Below are 15,884 nucleotides of genomic sequence, written 5' to 3'. Positions count from 1 at the left end.
GTGTGCACATTTTAGTGACATTAATTAATCTATATCAATGTCCTTGCAGTAATTCGCAAACAATCTGTGTTGTTAAATCACAATATCATCACTATATGTCCAGAGATGTGAACTCAATGTACAGTTAAGCAGATCTGTCTGTACACATTTGTTTTAGGAAACATTTTAATATATTTAAATAAGCAATGTGTCAAGTGTGTTTGATGTTTCAGCCAGACACCATTTGGCTGCGTTAAGGAGAAAAGTGTCAGTCTAGAAGATGGAGCACAGTCAGATGGAAATATTGTCTCTTAAAGCCAGTTCCACAGACATGCTTGTGGTCAATGATTTTGTCTTTAACAGTATAGAACAAAATTACAAACATTATATTTGTGACTAATTACTAAGTTTCAATCTTTCTATGTTTGAATAAAAAGAAATATTTTGACCTATACGTTTCTCCACAAATTAAACAAAAGCAAAAAACAGAACATAAACCACACAGAATAACTTATTTTCCATCCAAGAACCCTTCATCAGTGGGGACAGAAAGTTATAAAATGTTGTTAGCTGTTAGCACAGTGACTTCTGTTGATTCTCTTTTATTTCACCATGTATTGCATGACCCTGCATAAGAAAATGTAAAAAACACACAACAATTATTTTGGTCAGTGATCACTCTTACATTAGAGTGGGAGACCTCTAATTCTCATAATTATTTGATTTTCAATTCAGGTACCTGTTAAACTGTTTCAGCCAGTGATACTCTGGTGCTAGGAGCTTAGAGAAGCGTTATTGCTTCCAACAATGGACCCTAAAGAATAGAATAGAAAATTATACTCCAGCTTCTTGTACATCATCTTTTTTTAATATTCCCACATACAACAACTGTGAATATATTCACAGTGTATTCACAGAGTGTGAACATTCTATCAGTTCTGCTCTAAATTATACATCACAATGTCACACTTATCTGATACCTTGTGGTGTGTCATCTAGATGATCTGGCTGGTCAGGTACATCAGATGGGGCTGCTGTCAAGAGACAAGATTCAGTTATATGTGTGTTTATGTGTGTATGTATGTGTTTGTGTGTATGTGTGTGAGTATGTGTGTATGTGTGTGTTTGTGTGTGTAAGTGTGTTTAATGCGTGTGTGTTTGTGTATGTGTGTATATATATATATATATATATCTCGATGTATTTCTAGTCCATATTTTAGTGTTTTAATGCTAAATCCTTAAAAATGTTCATGTTTGCCGTAACCCGACCGACCCTGTCAATTTAGGACCGACTCAATTTTTTATTTTTTTTGCTTTAAGTCCGACCGACTTGCCGGTTGTAAATTTGCGTTAAGACCTTTTTTTTTTTTACTCTTCAAACAACTAATACAAAAGCAATAAAATAATATTAACGGGTTCGGGCACCATAATACATCTAAAAAAATTCATTAAAACAGCTCGTCACCGCTTTAACTTGGCACAAAGTTCTGGAGAAACTGTGCCCAGCATCAAAATGAGGTTTGCAATGATGCGCCCGAAGGCACGGGTTGAAGAACCAGTCAGTGACGTCACGATATGCTAATTTGTTTAAAGTCATACCTACGTAATCACCATCACCAAAATTGTACTTTTTTTACATTGAAACTTAAAAAAAAAATATAGACCTACCTACCGACCCTTTTTTTTTTTTTTTTTTACTGTTCCTGCAAACCAAAATATTTTTAAGGATGGCCTAATGTAGCTATTTCTTACCCTCAGTATCATTCTGCACTTTGTCATCTTCATCCATATCTGTATCATTATCTTCATCTAATAGGATTTAATATCATCAAACTGATGATCAACTACAAAAAGCTTCACTTTTCTTTTTCACTGAATTGCACTTTGTTTCATTAGCATAATTCTCTTCCTCCCTCCTGTGAATCCCTTTTAAAGCTATGATGTTTTCTTATCACTGCAGTGAAATCAACCCAATAGTCTGGTGTAAATGACCATGAAAAGGACTTTTTACATACCAGTTGTGTCTACATCAGTGTCTTCATCAGTGTTCTCTATAATGGCATTGAGAAAAAGGTTTCAACATGTACAAGATAGCCAATAAGATCAAAATACTGCTGCATATTTAAGGATATTTATTATTTCCTTACCTTGTGATTTAGACTCTGTTACATCCCTTGAGTCATCATTGTCATTCTCATCTAGAAAGTGGAAATAAATTGTATTTTAAATCATCTGATTCAGGTAAAGTGAAACTTTTACTGTTCTGTTTGTGTGTGTGTCTCACCACTGGAGTCACCCTGAGAGTCTTCAGCTGTTTCAAGTGATGTTGCATCTGAACAACATGATCACAGAATATTAAGTCAGCAAGACACTGAGTTTGTGACCATTGCTGTAACACTAGACTTGATTATTCTACTTACCAGGAGTAGAATCTATCTCTGCACTATTAGCACTGACATCTGAAACTGCAGAGAAAAAAGTACTAAATAATGTACTGCCATTTTCTCTGCATTATTATATACACAGTGTGCAAAATAATATCAATAAGAACTGAGAATGTACCTTCTCCATCTGTCTCATTGCTGTCCTTGTCAGCATGGTCCATGCTGTCTGAACTTTCTTTATCAGTGGACTCACTGCTGCTCATCTCTCTGTCCTGACTGTCCTCTTTACTTGAGGAGTCCAAGTTCAACGATTCTGGCCGAGAGTTCCTCGTAGATTCCTCAGACTTGCTCTTTGTCTCTTGGTCAGTGTCCTTTTCCCCCTTCTCATTGCTTTTGTCAATGCTTGATTCATCTGTGGTGTCCTTGTCACTGTCTGCACTATCCTCCTCATCTGTTAAGTCTTTGCTATCCACATCATTGTCTGTGTCTCTGTCTCCATCGCTGTCCTTATCATCTTTCTTACTGTCTCTATCCTCATCTTTATCACTATCATCTTTTTCACTATCACCTTTATCACCATCATCTTTATCACCATCATCTTTATCACCATCATCTTTATCACCATCATCTTTATCATTATCATCTTTATCACCATCATCTTTATCACCATCATCTTTATCACCATCTCTGCTATTGTCTGTATTTCTATCATTGTCTTTCTCATTGTCTTGATCCTTCTCTTTCTCATTGTCCTGATCCTTCTCTTTCTCAGTGTCCTGATCCTTCTCTTTCTCATTGTCTTGATCCTTCTCTTTCTCATTGTCCTGATCCTTTTCTTTCTCAGTGTCTTGATCCTTCTCTTTCTCAGTGTCCTGATCCTTTTCTTTCTCAGTTTCCTGATCCTTTTCTTTCTCAGTCTTCTCAGTGCTGTCACTGACCTCTGTCATGTCTGAAGAACTTGTGTCATGGTCAGTATCTTTGTCAGTATCAGCAGACTTGTTGGTCTTGTCCTTTCTTTCTGATGAATCTTTCCCTTCAGTGTCTTCTCTGTCTCTAGTCTCATCACCATCACTGTCACTGTCCACAGCTTTACCAACAGCTTTGTCCTTGTCCTCCATCTCTGAGTTTTTCTCTACATCTTGTTCTTTACTGTCCTTGTTTGTATCAGTGCTGCTGTCTGACTTCTGCTTTTCAGATTCTGGATACAAAGTAATACACACATGATATAAAGTGAATATCAATTTCATCCAGTTAACATACACATTTCAGGCAATTACTGATCAGTTGATATTTTGAGAGAAATAGTTTATTTTATTTTATAATCAGTTTTTGTCCCAATATAAATGCACTATATTCATTTGTAGCAACTCTGCAACAAAACTGATTAGAGATGAACCTTTACCATGGGAAAAAATGTGTTCTATTCGATTGGGTTTAGTAACATAATCTTATTTCTGTTTAAATCTCTTCAGACAGTTCAGACAAATAGTGTATACAGTAGATTATTGTTTCAGTAATTTAAAGGCAGTTATCTAACAATTCTTCTCATGTTTAGTGTTCAGAGGTGAATGTTAGGGTCAGGACAGTAGAGCTCTACAGGTGAGTGGATGATGGCATTATAGAAGAGACCATGAGAAATGATTGTTTTTAGAAGGCATATTGATAAACCATTGATTATTCCTGTTACATTAACACTTTATTATATTAATGAGAATACCTTGAGAATCCTTGTCTTTATCCTCATCACGTGACCCTGTCTCTGTACTGGAGGAGGTCTTGTCTGGAACATAATGTTATTAAGATGTTTCACATCTAAATGTCTGAACGTTGTCTACTTTGTCTGATATAATGGATGGATTCTATATGTTCTTATAATGATCATTTTCTTTGATTTCTTGAAAATTAACATGCATAGTTACTAATTCTAATATGCCCATAACTCCCACTGTCTCCTAAAGGTGTTTATTTAAAAGAGTACAAAATTATCATTCACTATAATGAGCCACATTACGATCCTTAAATACAATTACAGAAAATTTAGATCTCCATTTGAAATTAAAAAGGAAAAAAAAAACAATAAATAAATAATAATCTATGGTGCAAAATTCTTAGATTTCTTTTTATGGCTTTTTACTGTTAACATAATTAACCTCTATAACCTGTGTAATATGGCAACATGTTATAAATGTTATATTTGAAAGTGTATAGACTCTTAGTTTTATTCCCGTCAGTGTGACTGTATGCTGCTGTCTCACCCACAGAGTCCATTTCATTTGATGAGATAAGTGTTGAATCCGTATCTGGAAATGTAAAATGTTCAAATATGCAAATCTTCATTCCTATTATGATTTAAGCCTTTTAATGTTTAGTTGCATTATTTATTTATAGTTAGTTATAATCTTACCAGCAGAATCTGTTTGTGTGTCTGTTACTTCTGTGTCATCTTTAAAAATGATAGATAAATCATACATTTATAAATGGATAGAACTGCAAGTGATATCAGATCTCTCTCTCTCTCTCTCTCTCTCTCTCTCTCTCTCTCACCTAGTTTCTTTTCTGTTGATGCTCGTTCGGCCGTGTCATCTACAGTTAAGGGAATTAAATGAATTTCATTAAAATGATATTTCTTCTTCCTGTTGTTGTTGTTTTATTTAACTGTGAAAGACTTTTCGGGTTTTGCACTCACCTAGAGGATCTTTATTATTCTCTTCAGCTGGGTCTAATATTCAGAGCAAACAGACTTATAATTAAAACTTATTTCTAAACATGTGCATGTAATAAATCATGTTATGGACTCACCTGATATGTCCGAGTCCTTTTTTTCTACTGCAGATTCAGAAGAATCTAAAAAAAAAAAAGAAAAACGTTTTCATCACAGTTTTTTTCCGCATCACAACCATACCCACAATTAAAAGGTGAAATAAAAAGTGCTTATGAATAGAAGTGTTTTTAAAATGTTACTAATTTTACATTAATGCATGCTGTGGTCTGATAGACACACTGATGCTCACTGTTGTGTTCCCTATTAAACTTTTCCTTTCTTACCAGTGGAATCTGGACCACTCGTGGTTTCATCCCGACTCGTGTCACCTGAAAAAAATCATAATGTAAGATCATAATCAGAATTATAGCAGTTTTTACTAGAAGTCACAAAGCCATGACATGCCTTAACATTTCACTTATCATTAAGTATGAAATCAGTTCATTGTTTCTTTCAAATAAAAAACTCTTCTTTTTTTTTACATTTCACATTTTTGTTATAAAGTTACATTCACAGTGTCCCAAAAGCACTGAAGCATAAAGACGATCAGCATCATACTGAATGACTATCATTTTAACTTTATGGAAGCTGTTTGTTTGTGTGTGCATGTGTGCGTGTGTGTGTTTGTGTGTGTGTGTGTGTGTGTGTGTGTGTGTGTGTGTGTGTGTGTGTGTGTGTGTGTGTGTGTGTGTGTTTTTCTAAGATCTTACGTGGTTTTTCTGTTGTACCTGCTGGGTCATTTGCTGTACCTGAAAGTGAAGAGATACAGCCATTGGCTTGTTTTGTCTTTATTAGCACATATTGTTGTCCTGTCCTTTCTTTTAAGTTATTTATTTATTATTAGGCTTTTTATTCAAACCATGTGTAAACCTTCACTCTGGTCATACTGTGATCAACATTACCGTCTCTTTTCTCTGTAGAGTCTTTTCCATCTGTAGTTCCTGTTAAGAGAATAAATGTTAAATCAGAAATATTTAAGCAAAAATGTTAAAAAGATAACTTTGCTGCAGTATTTCTTTAATGTCATTTAGGGAGCAGTGCAGAGTCACTAACCCGAGTCTCTGTTTACGGGGCTGTTAGTCGGGTGAACTTCATTGTTATCACCTAAGAAAGAGAAACAATAGTATTATTGTGAAAGGTTTATGGTGTGGTTCAGTAAAATGGACCAAAGGAACTTGACTGCTCACTGTATGTTAATTTGATTGATTACCATCAGCAGCAGATGATGTGACACTCTGATGTTAATGAGTCAGTCACTAGCTTTTGTGTTTTCATCTTTCTCACTGGTCATTGTGTAAATGTTCATCAGCATTGTTTTCTTTATGTTTGTAATTAAATTTAATACCTACCCATCAATAAGTCTAGCGGTGCCTGTGCTTTCTCTAAAAAAATAGAAAAATAATAAATAATAAAGCTTCATTTAGGAATCATTGACTTTTGCTTTCTGGATCACGTGAATATTTACTGAACACTTTACAACAATAGTTATACATGTCTTTCATCATTAAACCAATTCTAAGAAAATGTGAAGAGAATGTAACATGTCCTTACCATCGTTGTCTGTGCCATCTAGAGGAAAACCCAGAGAAATGAATATAAATGAGAGATCTTAGTTTCATTATCTATAAGGAACAGGCTCCTATAGACAGCTCTTTAACTCAGGCTCAGGTGAACAAAACGTCTTTGTGTGCTCTAGAGGAACATGGGCTCTGATTACACTCACTTTGGGGGAAGCACAGTGCACCCCCCTGAAAGAGAGGAATTGTTTAACATTTCCAATGCTACAGCGCTGCATTGTTAGCTGCTTCACTGAAACTATAGTCATGTAATAATGCACTGATGAAGGATGAGGTAGCATCAGTGACCCGGGCACTTTATTAGCCCTGAAGAGAAATAAGTGTTGTGCAGAAATGTTTATGTACTGTAAGTGTTTCCTTACCACTGATTGGTGCAGACAAAGCGACAGACACGAAAACAATGACCAGCAAAACAACCATTGTCCTAAAAAAATAGAAACACGTGCAACAATTAAATTAAAATGTAATTAAATGACTAAAAAATATTAAAAAAGTTTTGTTGAGATCTAGCACAGAATCCATGTTAATATCTTTCCTGTGATCTGCTTTTTAGAATATTCTCCGTCTCATCCTGTCCCCCCATTCATCACATTAATTCATTTTAGTGCAAATATTTTATTCAATTCAGGTTCATATTTTACAGATTTATTGCTGCAATCTTATAATATTATTGTGGGTAAAAAAAAACATTGGTCTTAATCCCAGTTCACTACTAATAGTACAATCACAGTTACTGTATTATCAGTAACTAATGATGAATTTTCACACTTCTAAAAGTAATAGCACTTAAGGATTGTCCAACAATTAAAGTAACAATAAGCAATAATTAACCTGAACAGTTTTATATGACAGCAAAGTTTAGCTGTTATTTGAGTACATGTAGAATGTAAAACAAATAAGACATGTGATAACTTATCATGCTGAATTAATTCAGTCCCAAAACAATCCAAATCTCTTACCGTGTGTGCATCGCGACAGAATGGTAGAGCAGTCTGAAAGAGAAGGAGGGCGAGACAGGCTTAAGCTTTTCTGTGCTCTCCTGTAAATCTGAATCCTGGCTGGATCATGTCGTGGAGCTTTTATACCATGAGCCCTCCCCGAGCTTGAGGAGGCAGAGCCTGTAAGACAGAGGTGTCACACGGGAATGATTTGAGTTGCATTCATTAAAACAGGGTTAAGAGTCAGTGCTGTACTACTGTTGTTTGTGTTTCTTGTAACTGGGCTAGCCTAGCTGTTCAGTGTCTGCCATAACCCAGCCCCAGTTCCTCAATATCTTTGCCAGTACATTTTCCCTCCCCCATAAACACGCATCACCTATTGGATCGCCGCTGAAGATATCACATGTTGCTGTTTTTATTATTTCTTGTTACCTCAGTGTTCTAAGAAACTGCACAAAGAACTGAGGGTAACTGGGGGTCCTGCTTCTCTGTGTGAGATTAAGTGCTTGCCTTTTTGGCAGTGTTTCAGAAGCGGGTACGGGGGTCCATGAAGCAACTGCGGATGGGAATGGGAATGGGAAACTAATCTGCTTTTGTGACTTTTGTGATCATCTGAAATGGGGAACATTCCTAAAATCTGCTCTTGTGTAAATTCAGGTCTCAGTCCTAACTGACCCTAAGCTGTAACAGGTCTAGCATTTCAGAATCAGGGTCACTCAAGAACATGTGTAAAAATACAGACCTAAAAAGTCCTGACGTAATAAAACACATTGAACAATAAATACAGGAGTAAGTGATATGATAAACACAGTACATGAGTGTCTCTGGTGACGGCAGTCAGTTCTGCTTGTTGAGTGTGATGTGATGCTGGTTTTGATGGAGCTACCATTTCCTGTGTAAGATTCATAGTGATGTTCTCAGTTTGTGAATTAAATTGAGGCCTTTAGATTATTAGATCAATGCACTACCGACTGTATTAACAATGCTATAATTTTGGTAATATTTCAGTTGCATATCATATCATCTACTTTATAGTCATATACCGCATACACTGTCATATACACAAACATACAGTACTGTATATGCTTAAGGCTTGAGATATTTTCTCTTATTTTAAGTTACTTCTTACTTTATTATTATTAGGATATTAGGGTATATTTGATCATTTTTATCTCTGATTGGATTTAGATTGCAAACAATGTGTAGATAAATTAAATCAATAGGGCCAAAGTACATGCAATATTTTATCACTGTACTATCTTATGGTCTGATTAAAGGTTGTTAGGATATTGAAGAGTTTAGGCATTTCAGGATTTGCCCTGATGACACACAAAGTATATCTAGTTTTATTTCTTTTAAGTTCTTTTATTTCTCTAAACACAACTCAAAATCATGTATAATGGCAGTTTGCAGTACAATGGAAATTACATTTAAAGAAGAACATTACATAGAAGAAATGCAATCAGATCTAATGGCTAAACATTCTTAAGCATAAATGTGATTGTAGAGCGTTCAGGCAGAAATGTTGTAGTTTTTATGTGTTTAAGTTTACATTTTTTGATGCCATTAGGAAGTGAAGGCATTGAGTTCCAGTTGGAAATATCTTTGTACCATGCAGATGATTTGATGTTTGGAGGTAATCCATATGTAGATGTTGCTTACAAGTTAAAAGAGGAAGTTCCTGTTAGTCCAACATCTTAAAAACAAGTGGATAAATATACATTTGTGTGGACTTATTCTTTCTACCACTAGATGAACCGCATAAATTTTGGTCCTGATCCAACCACTGTTTATTTTTTATATTTTAAGGGTATTTGAGGCATATGTGTGGCTAAGGCAGACATAGCAGTCAACACTTTTGGGATCAATCACTGTTTGTTCATACATAATCACTACAAACACCGATCAGCCAGGACATTACAACCACCTGCCTAATATTGTGTAGGTCCCCATTGTGATGTCAAAACAGCACTGACCCATCGATGCATGGATTCCATAAGGTGCTACGTGTCAAAGTCACCTCCACATGAATGCAGGACCCAAGGTTTCCTGGCAGAACATTGCCCAGAGCATCACACCGCCTCCTCTGGCTCAGCTTCTTCCCACAGTGCATCCTGGTGCCGTCTCGTCCTCAGGTAAGTGACTCACACGTGATGTAAAAGAAAACGTGACTGATCAGACCAGGCCTCCTTCTCCCATTGCTCCGTGGTGCAGTTCTGATGCTCACGTGTCTGTGGTAGGAGCTTTGGGTGGTGTACAGGAGTCAGCATGGTCACTCTGACACTCTGCAGCTCCATATGCAGCAAGCTGTGATGTTCTGTGTGACTAACTCCATTCTAGCAGAGTTCTTCTGTAGAATCGGCCCGAACGAGCTAGGCTTCACTCTACACACGTATCAGTAAGCTTTGGGTGTCCATGACACCATTTCCGGTTCACCAGTTGTTTTTTCTTGGAGCATTTTTAGGTACTAACCACCGCACACCGAACCCATGACCGGCTGTATTGTAGATGTTCTGACCCAGTTGTCTAGACATCACAGTTTGGCCTTTTTCAAAGTTGCTCAGTGTTTAATGCTATAGCTTTTAGTGTATAGTGGCATACAGGTGTACATTTATATAATAAATATAAACATACATTTACACTTTAGTTCATTACATTGACGATAATAACAGGAAAGCTGTTTATTCAAAACACTTATAAAATGTGCATTTTTTTTGCTAATGTGATTGTTAAGGATAAGATGAAGGTAAATGAAGTTGTGATGAAATGAAAGGCTAGCCAAGCAATGAACGGTTAAAAATATTGCTAGCTATTGGCCTCATTCCAAGACAAAGCAGCATTCCTGAGATGGAGGTAGGGGTTCAAGCTGCTTTATTATGCTTCATTTGCTCTGTAGGAAAATATTTTTAGTCTAATTAAAGCAACTAATAACATGACGCATGAACGAAGTGGAAAATTGGCAATGATCCAGCTTGTCCATGGCTTTACAGTTTTAAAGTCAATGCCAATAGCCAACCTCTCTCACAGTCTCACAACACATATGAGACTAAGTGAGTCTTACAACCTTTACTATGTTAGCAACTTTTGTTTTCATTTGTTGTGTTCGGGGATTACCAGCTTCCAACAAAAAACACTGCCATTAACCAATGTCCAGAGTGACTGTAATTTAAGTATGACATCTGAAATCGGAGAGCTGTTATATGTGTGTATAAGGTCTCAACGATAAGACCATATATTTGTTCAGGTATAGAGGGAATTAGCACAAGGATAAAGGTTTTTGTTCTATATATTGGTCTAAAAAGACCCCTGCCACTTTTTTAATTCATTCCAAAACTCCTCAAGGTCTTCTGACCAGTGATCCAAGACAAAGGCGAGATCAGCCTGCTTGGGCAAATTACCTTATGACCATTTTCACATCCTTTTAAGCTCTATGAGTATGTGGGAGATTCCATCACGTAGCAGGCTGGGATACCTTAGCTGATCTTTCAGCCTGCTACAGCTAAATATAATACAGACAGCACATTTTACAAAAATGTGGCCATTGTTTTCCATATTTTAATTAATTAAACTTAAATTCTAAAACACCTGAAATAGCATTATCGATTTAGGTATCTAGCTGGGGATTTAAAGGTAGAAAATCTGACTCCAAATACTCATGATAGCTTTTTATGTTGGGCCAAATATTTTCTTTGACAAATAATATACCTCATCATAATGTATTGCTAGTGATGTGTGGAATGTGACTCATTTCCCTGATGGCAGAGATTTCCATATTTCAAGATTTCTGGAAGATCCTGTCTCACCTTCTCATGACATCTAAACACACACAAAAAAAAGCTTTGTGATAAAGAAAAAGGGACCCTCACCATCATCACTGGTGATCCTCATGGATGTGTTCTGTCTCCACTGCTATTCTTTTGCACTACTAATAACCACTCTGTCAAGCTCCTTAAGTTTGTAGATGACCTCCTGGTGAGGGTGATAAGTCTAAATACAAATGGGAGGTTAAACAGATGGCTGCTTGGTGCAGTCACAACAACCTTGAGCTGGACACGTTCAGAACACTGGAGATGGTAGTGGACTTCAGGAAAAACCCTCCAGAACTATGCCCCTCAGCCTCCTGGACAGCAATGTGGCTACAATGGAGTCTTTCAGAATCCTGGGCTTTACCTTCTCCCAGGACCTGACATGGGAGACACGCATTAACTCCATTGTGCCAAGGCTCAGCTCCAGCTGAGAAAGTGAAATGTGCCACGTAGAACACAGTTCTACTCAGCCATATTTGAGCCTGTCTTGTGTTCCTCTGTCACTCTGTCACCAAATTGCACAGAAGGAAACAACAAACAGACAGGACCACTGAGAGGATTATTGGAGCCTTCTGCCCAAGAACTGTATACCTCCAGAATGAAGAAACATGCAAGTAGAATCACCCTGGACTCATTCTGCTCTCTGGTTGGCACTACAGAGCACCTATTTGTACTTTTTACCTTGTAAGTGTGAATATACTTATCAATAAAGCACATTCTAATTTGGAAAAACATCCGGGTTTCACTACAAATTAATTATTTACTCTCATTTACAAACTGAAATTCTAAGAGAGGGTTCTAAATGACTATCCATTTTATCTAGTTTATCTAGTCTAGTAGCTAATAATACACAAGGATACATGAGGGGCAATGTGCATACTCATACATTCTCATCTCAATCAAAGAAGAAGGAAGCTTTATTTCTTTTGTTTACAGATTCACAACAAATGTGTTTACTATCTAATTAAGCTGAAAGTGTCCTCACCTTGTATCAAATAAAGTTTAATAAGACAGGCAGAAATTTCAAATAGTTTCGACTCTGACCAGCTCCCAGGGCCTGGTGCTGCAGGAGGTCTGTGAGATTAATAATTTAAAACTCAGCGGTTAACAAATAGCACATAAACCAGGAACAGCTATTAAACCTTTTCTTTGTTCTTGTACCTGTATTAACATAAGCAGATTAGATTCATGTGGATGTGGGATATTAATCATGATTTCAAACGTTACTTTCACATTTCTGACATTGTTTAGTTTGTTTCATTTATTTCCAGTTTATTGTATGCAATCTCTGTTCTGAAGATCTTTAAGCATGAAGCAGACTCATAAAGCATTTTAAATTGATGTGATTCAGACCTTCTACAAACAGCTGTAGATGGCAATCTCAGTACACTGAAATACAAAAACAACTGGCATGGTCCGGAGGAAAAACGTCCTAAGATGATATTAGGAAGAAACCTAAAGAGAAACCAAACACATAAAGGAAGCTTGTTCACATCAAGTGAAAATTAGGCAGTGAAACAACAAGACTACAATGTGCTTCACTTGTTGTGGGCCTTCTTTTGGATGAAGCCTACACCAATGTAAAGGAGAAGTAAAAATGTTCTTTATTTTCAGTGAATCTTAGTAACCCTACAGTAAGTAATCTAAGATCTCCTCCCACCACTCAGCCCACAGAGCACTCAGTCGTCATAGATACTACAGCTCAACTGTGATTGGATGAGAGAAGGCTACTGGAAGGAAACTCTCCTAATTTATTTCACATTTTCTCGTAAAAGTAAACATACCACATCTCTCATACATAATGCTTTTATTTAACAAGAACCCTCAACTGTTGGACATACACACTGGGAATATTGGAAGTACTGGCAACCAACACATGTAACTAGATACAATTCCATTCCTCTTTGCCTCACCTGGGTGACGTAAGTGCCCATACTCTCATAGGCGTTATAGACAAATGGCAGTGAAGGGCCTTAGCTGCATACAAATCTCCAATAATTAAAAGCAGACCCAGGAAACCCTTAAACTGTTTTAGTGAGTGTTGCCTATGCACGACAGCTTGGATTTTCTCATTCACTGTGTTGATGCCTTTACCCTCCATGCCCTAGTTAACTAGGTACGTCTAGTCAACTCCCTCTACAAAAGTTGCACTTTTTATGGTGCTGTTCAAGTTTTCTGTCAGTTCATGTTCAAAGACTGGCCATGCTTAATAACCTTTTTTATTTTTATCATGTAAAAAATGCTATTCACAAAATTGCAGCCTTGTGCATGTGTCTTATTTTTGTATTAAAATATATAGTTTGAATAGTTTTTTTTTTTGTTTTTTTTTTTGCACAGCAAAGCCAAAATTAATATTAAATTTCACAATTCATAAAAGGGAAATAAAGATTAATAAAGTAGATTTTATCCCTCGCTGTTACAACTTCAGACACTATTCCCCCTCCTCACCACCAGAGGAAGCCATCACAATAATACTGAGAATTTTAGGTTATAGGGTTACTTCCTGGTTCTAGTGTATTTATACCATGCTAACGTTAATTTCTTTCATTAACCGCCATTTAACGTAATTGTCAGCTTGTTACGTAACATACTAAGTTGTTCGTTGTTCTTTGTTTCCTTGTTTATGACCTTTTTTTTCCTGTTTTCCTGCTTTTTGGATTGTGTTTACTGGAACACTGCCTGTCTACTGACTATATTTTCTGCTCATTGTCTTTGGAGCTGTTTGCCTTGTTGTATGCTCTATTGGTTTTTGACTCTCTGTTTGTTTGTTTTTTCCTACATTTTGGAATTTTGTCTTTAGATTATATACATTTTGTGTTTGAATAAACTGCGGATGTCCAGCGGATGTTAGTCAGTTCCAAGCCCTCACCGCACATCAACGTTAGCCACCTACCATGAGTAGCTCATGGCCTTGCAAAATGCCAATACTCACCTGCTCCAACCCCTTCACACGCTACCCACTGATAGGCCAGAACCCATCAAAATAGCAAATTTGGAGACGTTCAATGGCTCCATTAATCACTGCAAAGGCTTCCTCAGACAACATGATGTCTTCTTCCACCAACTCGAGGCATACTTAGAAGACACTGCCAAATGCACATTCCTCATGTCGCTGCTCAACGGAAAGGCCCTGGACTGTACTGCTGCTGTCTGGGACAAATGACATTCAGGTATGTGTGTCTTACTCCTACTTCTCCCAACTGATCCAAGACATCTTTGAGTATCCAGCAGGGGGAACGGACATGTCTGATCAGCTGTTATCACTCTGTCAATGCTCGGAATCTGCGGCACAAAGCAGGTGGAATGATACAGCTGTGAGGGCAGTCTTTTGTCTTTTGGAAGGGGCTCACCCGGTATTACATGCCGAGAAGGCTTGCAAGGAACACAATGGGACACTGGCGCAGGATTATATTGATGCATGTAATACCGGACAAAAGACTGCCCTCACAGATGTATCATTCCACCTGCTTTGTGCCGGTCGTGCTGACTGTGGAGTGGTGGGATGCTTTTACATCCCAGGAAGCTCTCATGTCTGTGTCACCTTCTGGCTCTCCCTTACAGTTATGCTGTCATAGCTGGTCTTGCAAGAGTCCCTGTCTGCTCTTTGCACATAATGTACATTGTCCATTACATGATTACAGTCTTACCCACCCCACACTCTCCCGGTCGAGCTATACATGCCACTCCCAAGCTCCCAGTATTCTATAACCTACTTTATCAATCCTGACGTTCTACCCCTCTTTGTAGTATCATCTGCCGGGGATTGATCTGCATGCTCAGCCAGTGACTCATGGGATTGCTGTGGATGGGGCTGCCGAGAGGCTGTCATGCCTTCTTCGAACCACTGTTGCATCAGTCAGCTGTATAGTCTAGCTTTTATCAGCAATCATTTGAAGACGTTGGCAGGAAGGAATTAGTGTTGCGTCTGTGGTGAACTCAGAATTTGCGCTGATCCATTATTTCCTGAGGAGCTCTCAGTTGCACAACTATAAACTTTGTAGAAAAGATATTATTTACATTTACGTTATTTCCTGTCCAGTATCACTTAAATGAGGATGGGTTCCCTTCTGAGCCTGGTTCCTCTCAAGGTTTCTTCCTCATTTCATCTCAGGGCATTTTTACTTGCCACCATCGTGTCACCTTCCTATTAGAGATAGGTATAGATGTAATAATAATAATAATAATAATACATTTTATTTAAAGGCGCCTTTCTGAACACTCAAGGTCACCGTACAAAAAACAACAAAGACAATCAAAATCGAATAGCTACATTGCGATACAAATTAGACCAGCAGTACAAATTATGGTGTAGAATAAGCTAAACTGAACAGATGAGTTTTAAGCTGAGATTTGAATAATGAAAGAGAAACAATATTACGAAGTTCAGATGGAAGTGAGTTCCAGAGCTGAGGTGCAGAGTAACTGAAAGCTCTATTCCC

The 15,884-nt window shown here is 37.4% G+C and overlaps 1 protein-coding gene across 2 annotated transcripts; it reads right to left on the bottom strand.

The window, feature by feature from the left end:
- stm (starmaker) lies at positions 1–7,774 on the bottom strand. 2 transcript variants are annotated; one of them, XM_060857364.1, is made up of 22 exons: positions 7,661–7,774; positions 7,064–7,125; positions 6,676–6,693; positions 6,474–6,506; positions 6,178–6,228; positions 6,027–6,065; positions 5,835–5,873; positions 5,409–5,453; positions 5,163–5,207; positions 5,050–5,082; positions 4,908–4,946; positions 4,768–4,806; positions 4,619–4,663; positions 4,081–4,143; positions 2,542–3,561; positions 2,400–2,444; positions 2,264–2,311; positions 2,127–2,177; positions 1,995–2,030; positions 960–1,013; positions 719–793; positions 1–606 (listed from the first exon to the last, which is right to left on the bottom strand). In XM_060857364.1, exons 1-21 carry the CDS (start codon positions 7,669–7,671, stop codon positions 753–755), a joined length of 1,857 nt encoding a protein of 618 aa, XP_060713347.1. In that variant the 5' UTR covers positions 7,672–7,774; the 3' UTR covers positions 1–606; positions 719–752. The 2 variants fall into 2 exon arrangements, with proteins under 2 accessions (XP_060713347.1, XP_060713349.1); XM_060857366.1 differs by having other exon boundaries at positions 960–1,010.
- Between the last annotated feature and the right edge of the window lie 8,110 nt (positions 7,775–15,884).

Source organism: Tachysurus vachellii, chromosome 21, assembly GCF_030014155.1.
Source record: "Tachysurus vachellii isolate PV-2020 chromosome 21, HZAU_Pvac_v1, whole genome shotgun sequence".
Taxonomy (NCBI): domain Eukaryota; kingdom Metazoa; phylum Chordata; class Actinopteri; order Siluriformes; family Bagridae; genus Tachysurus; species Tachysurus vachellii.
This window is presented reverse-complemented; position numbering and strand designations above follow the sequence as displayed.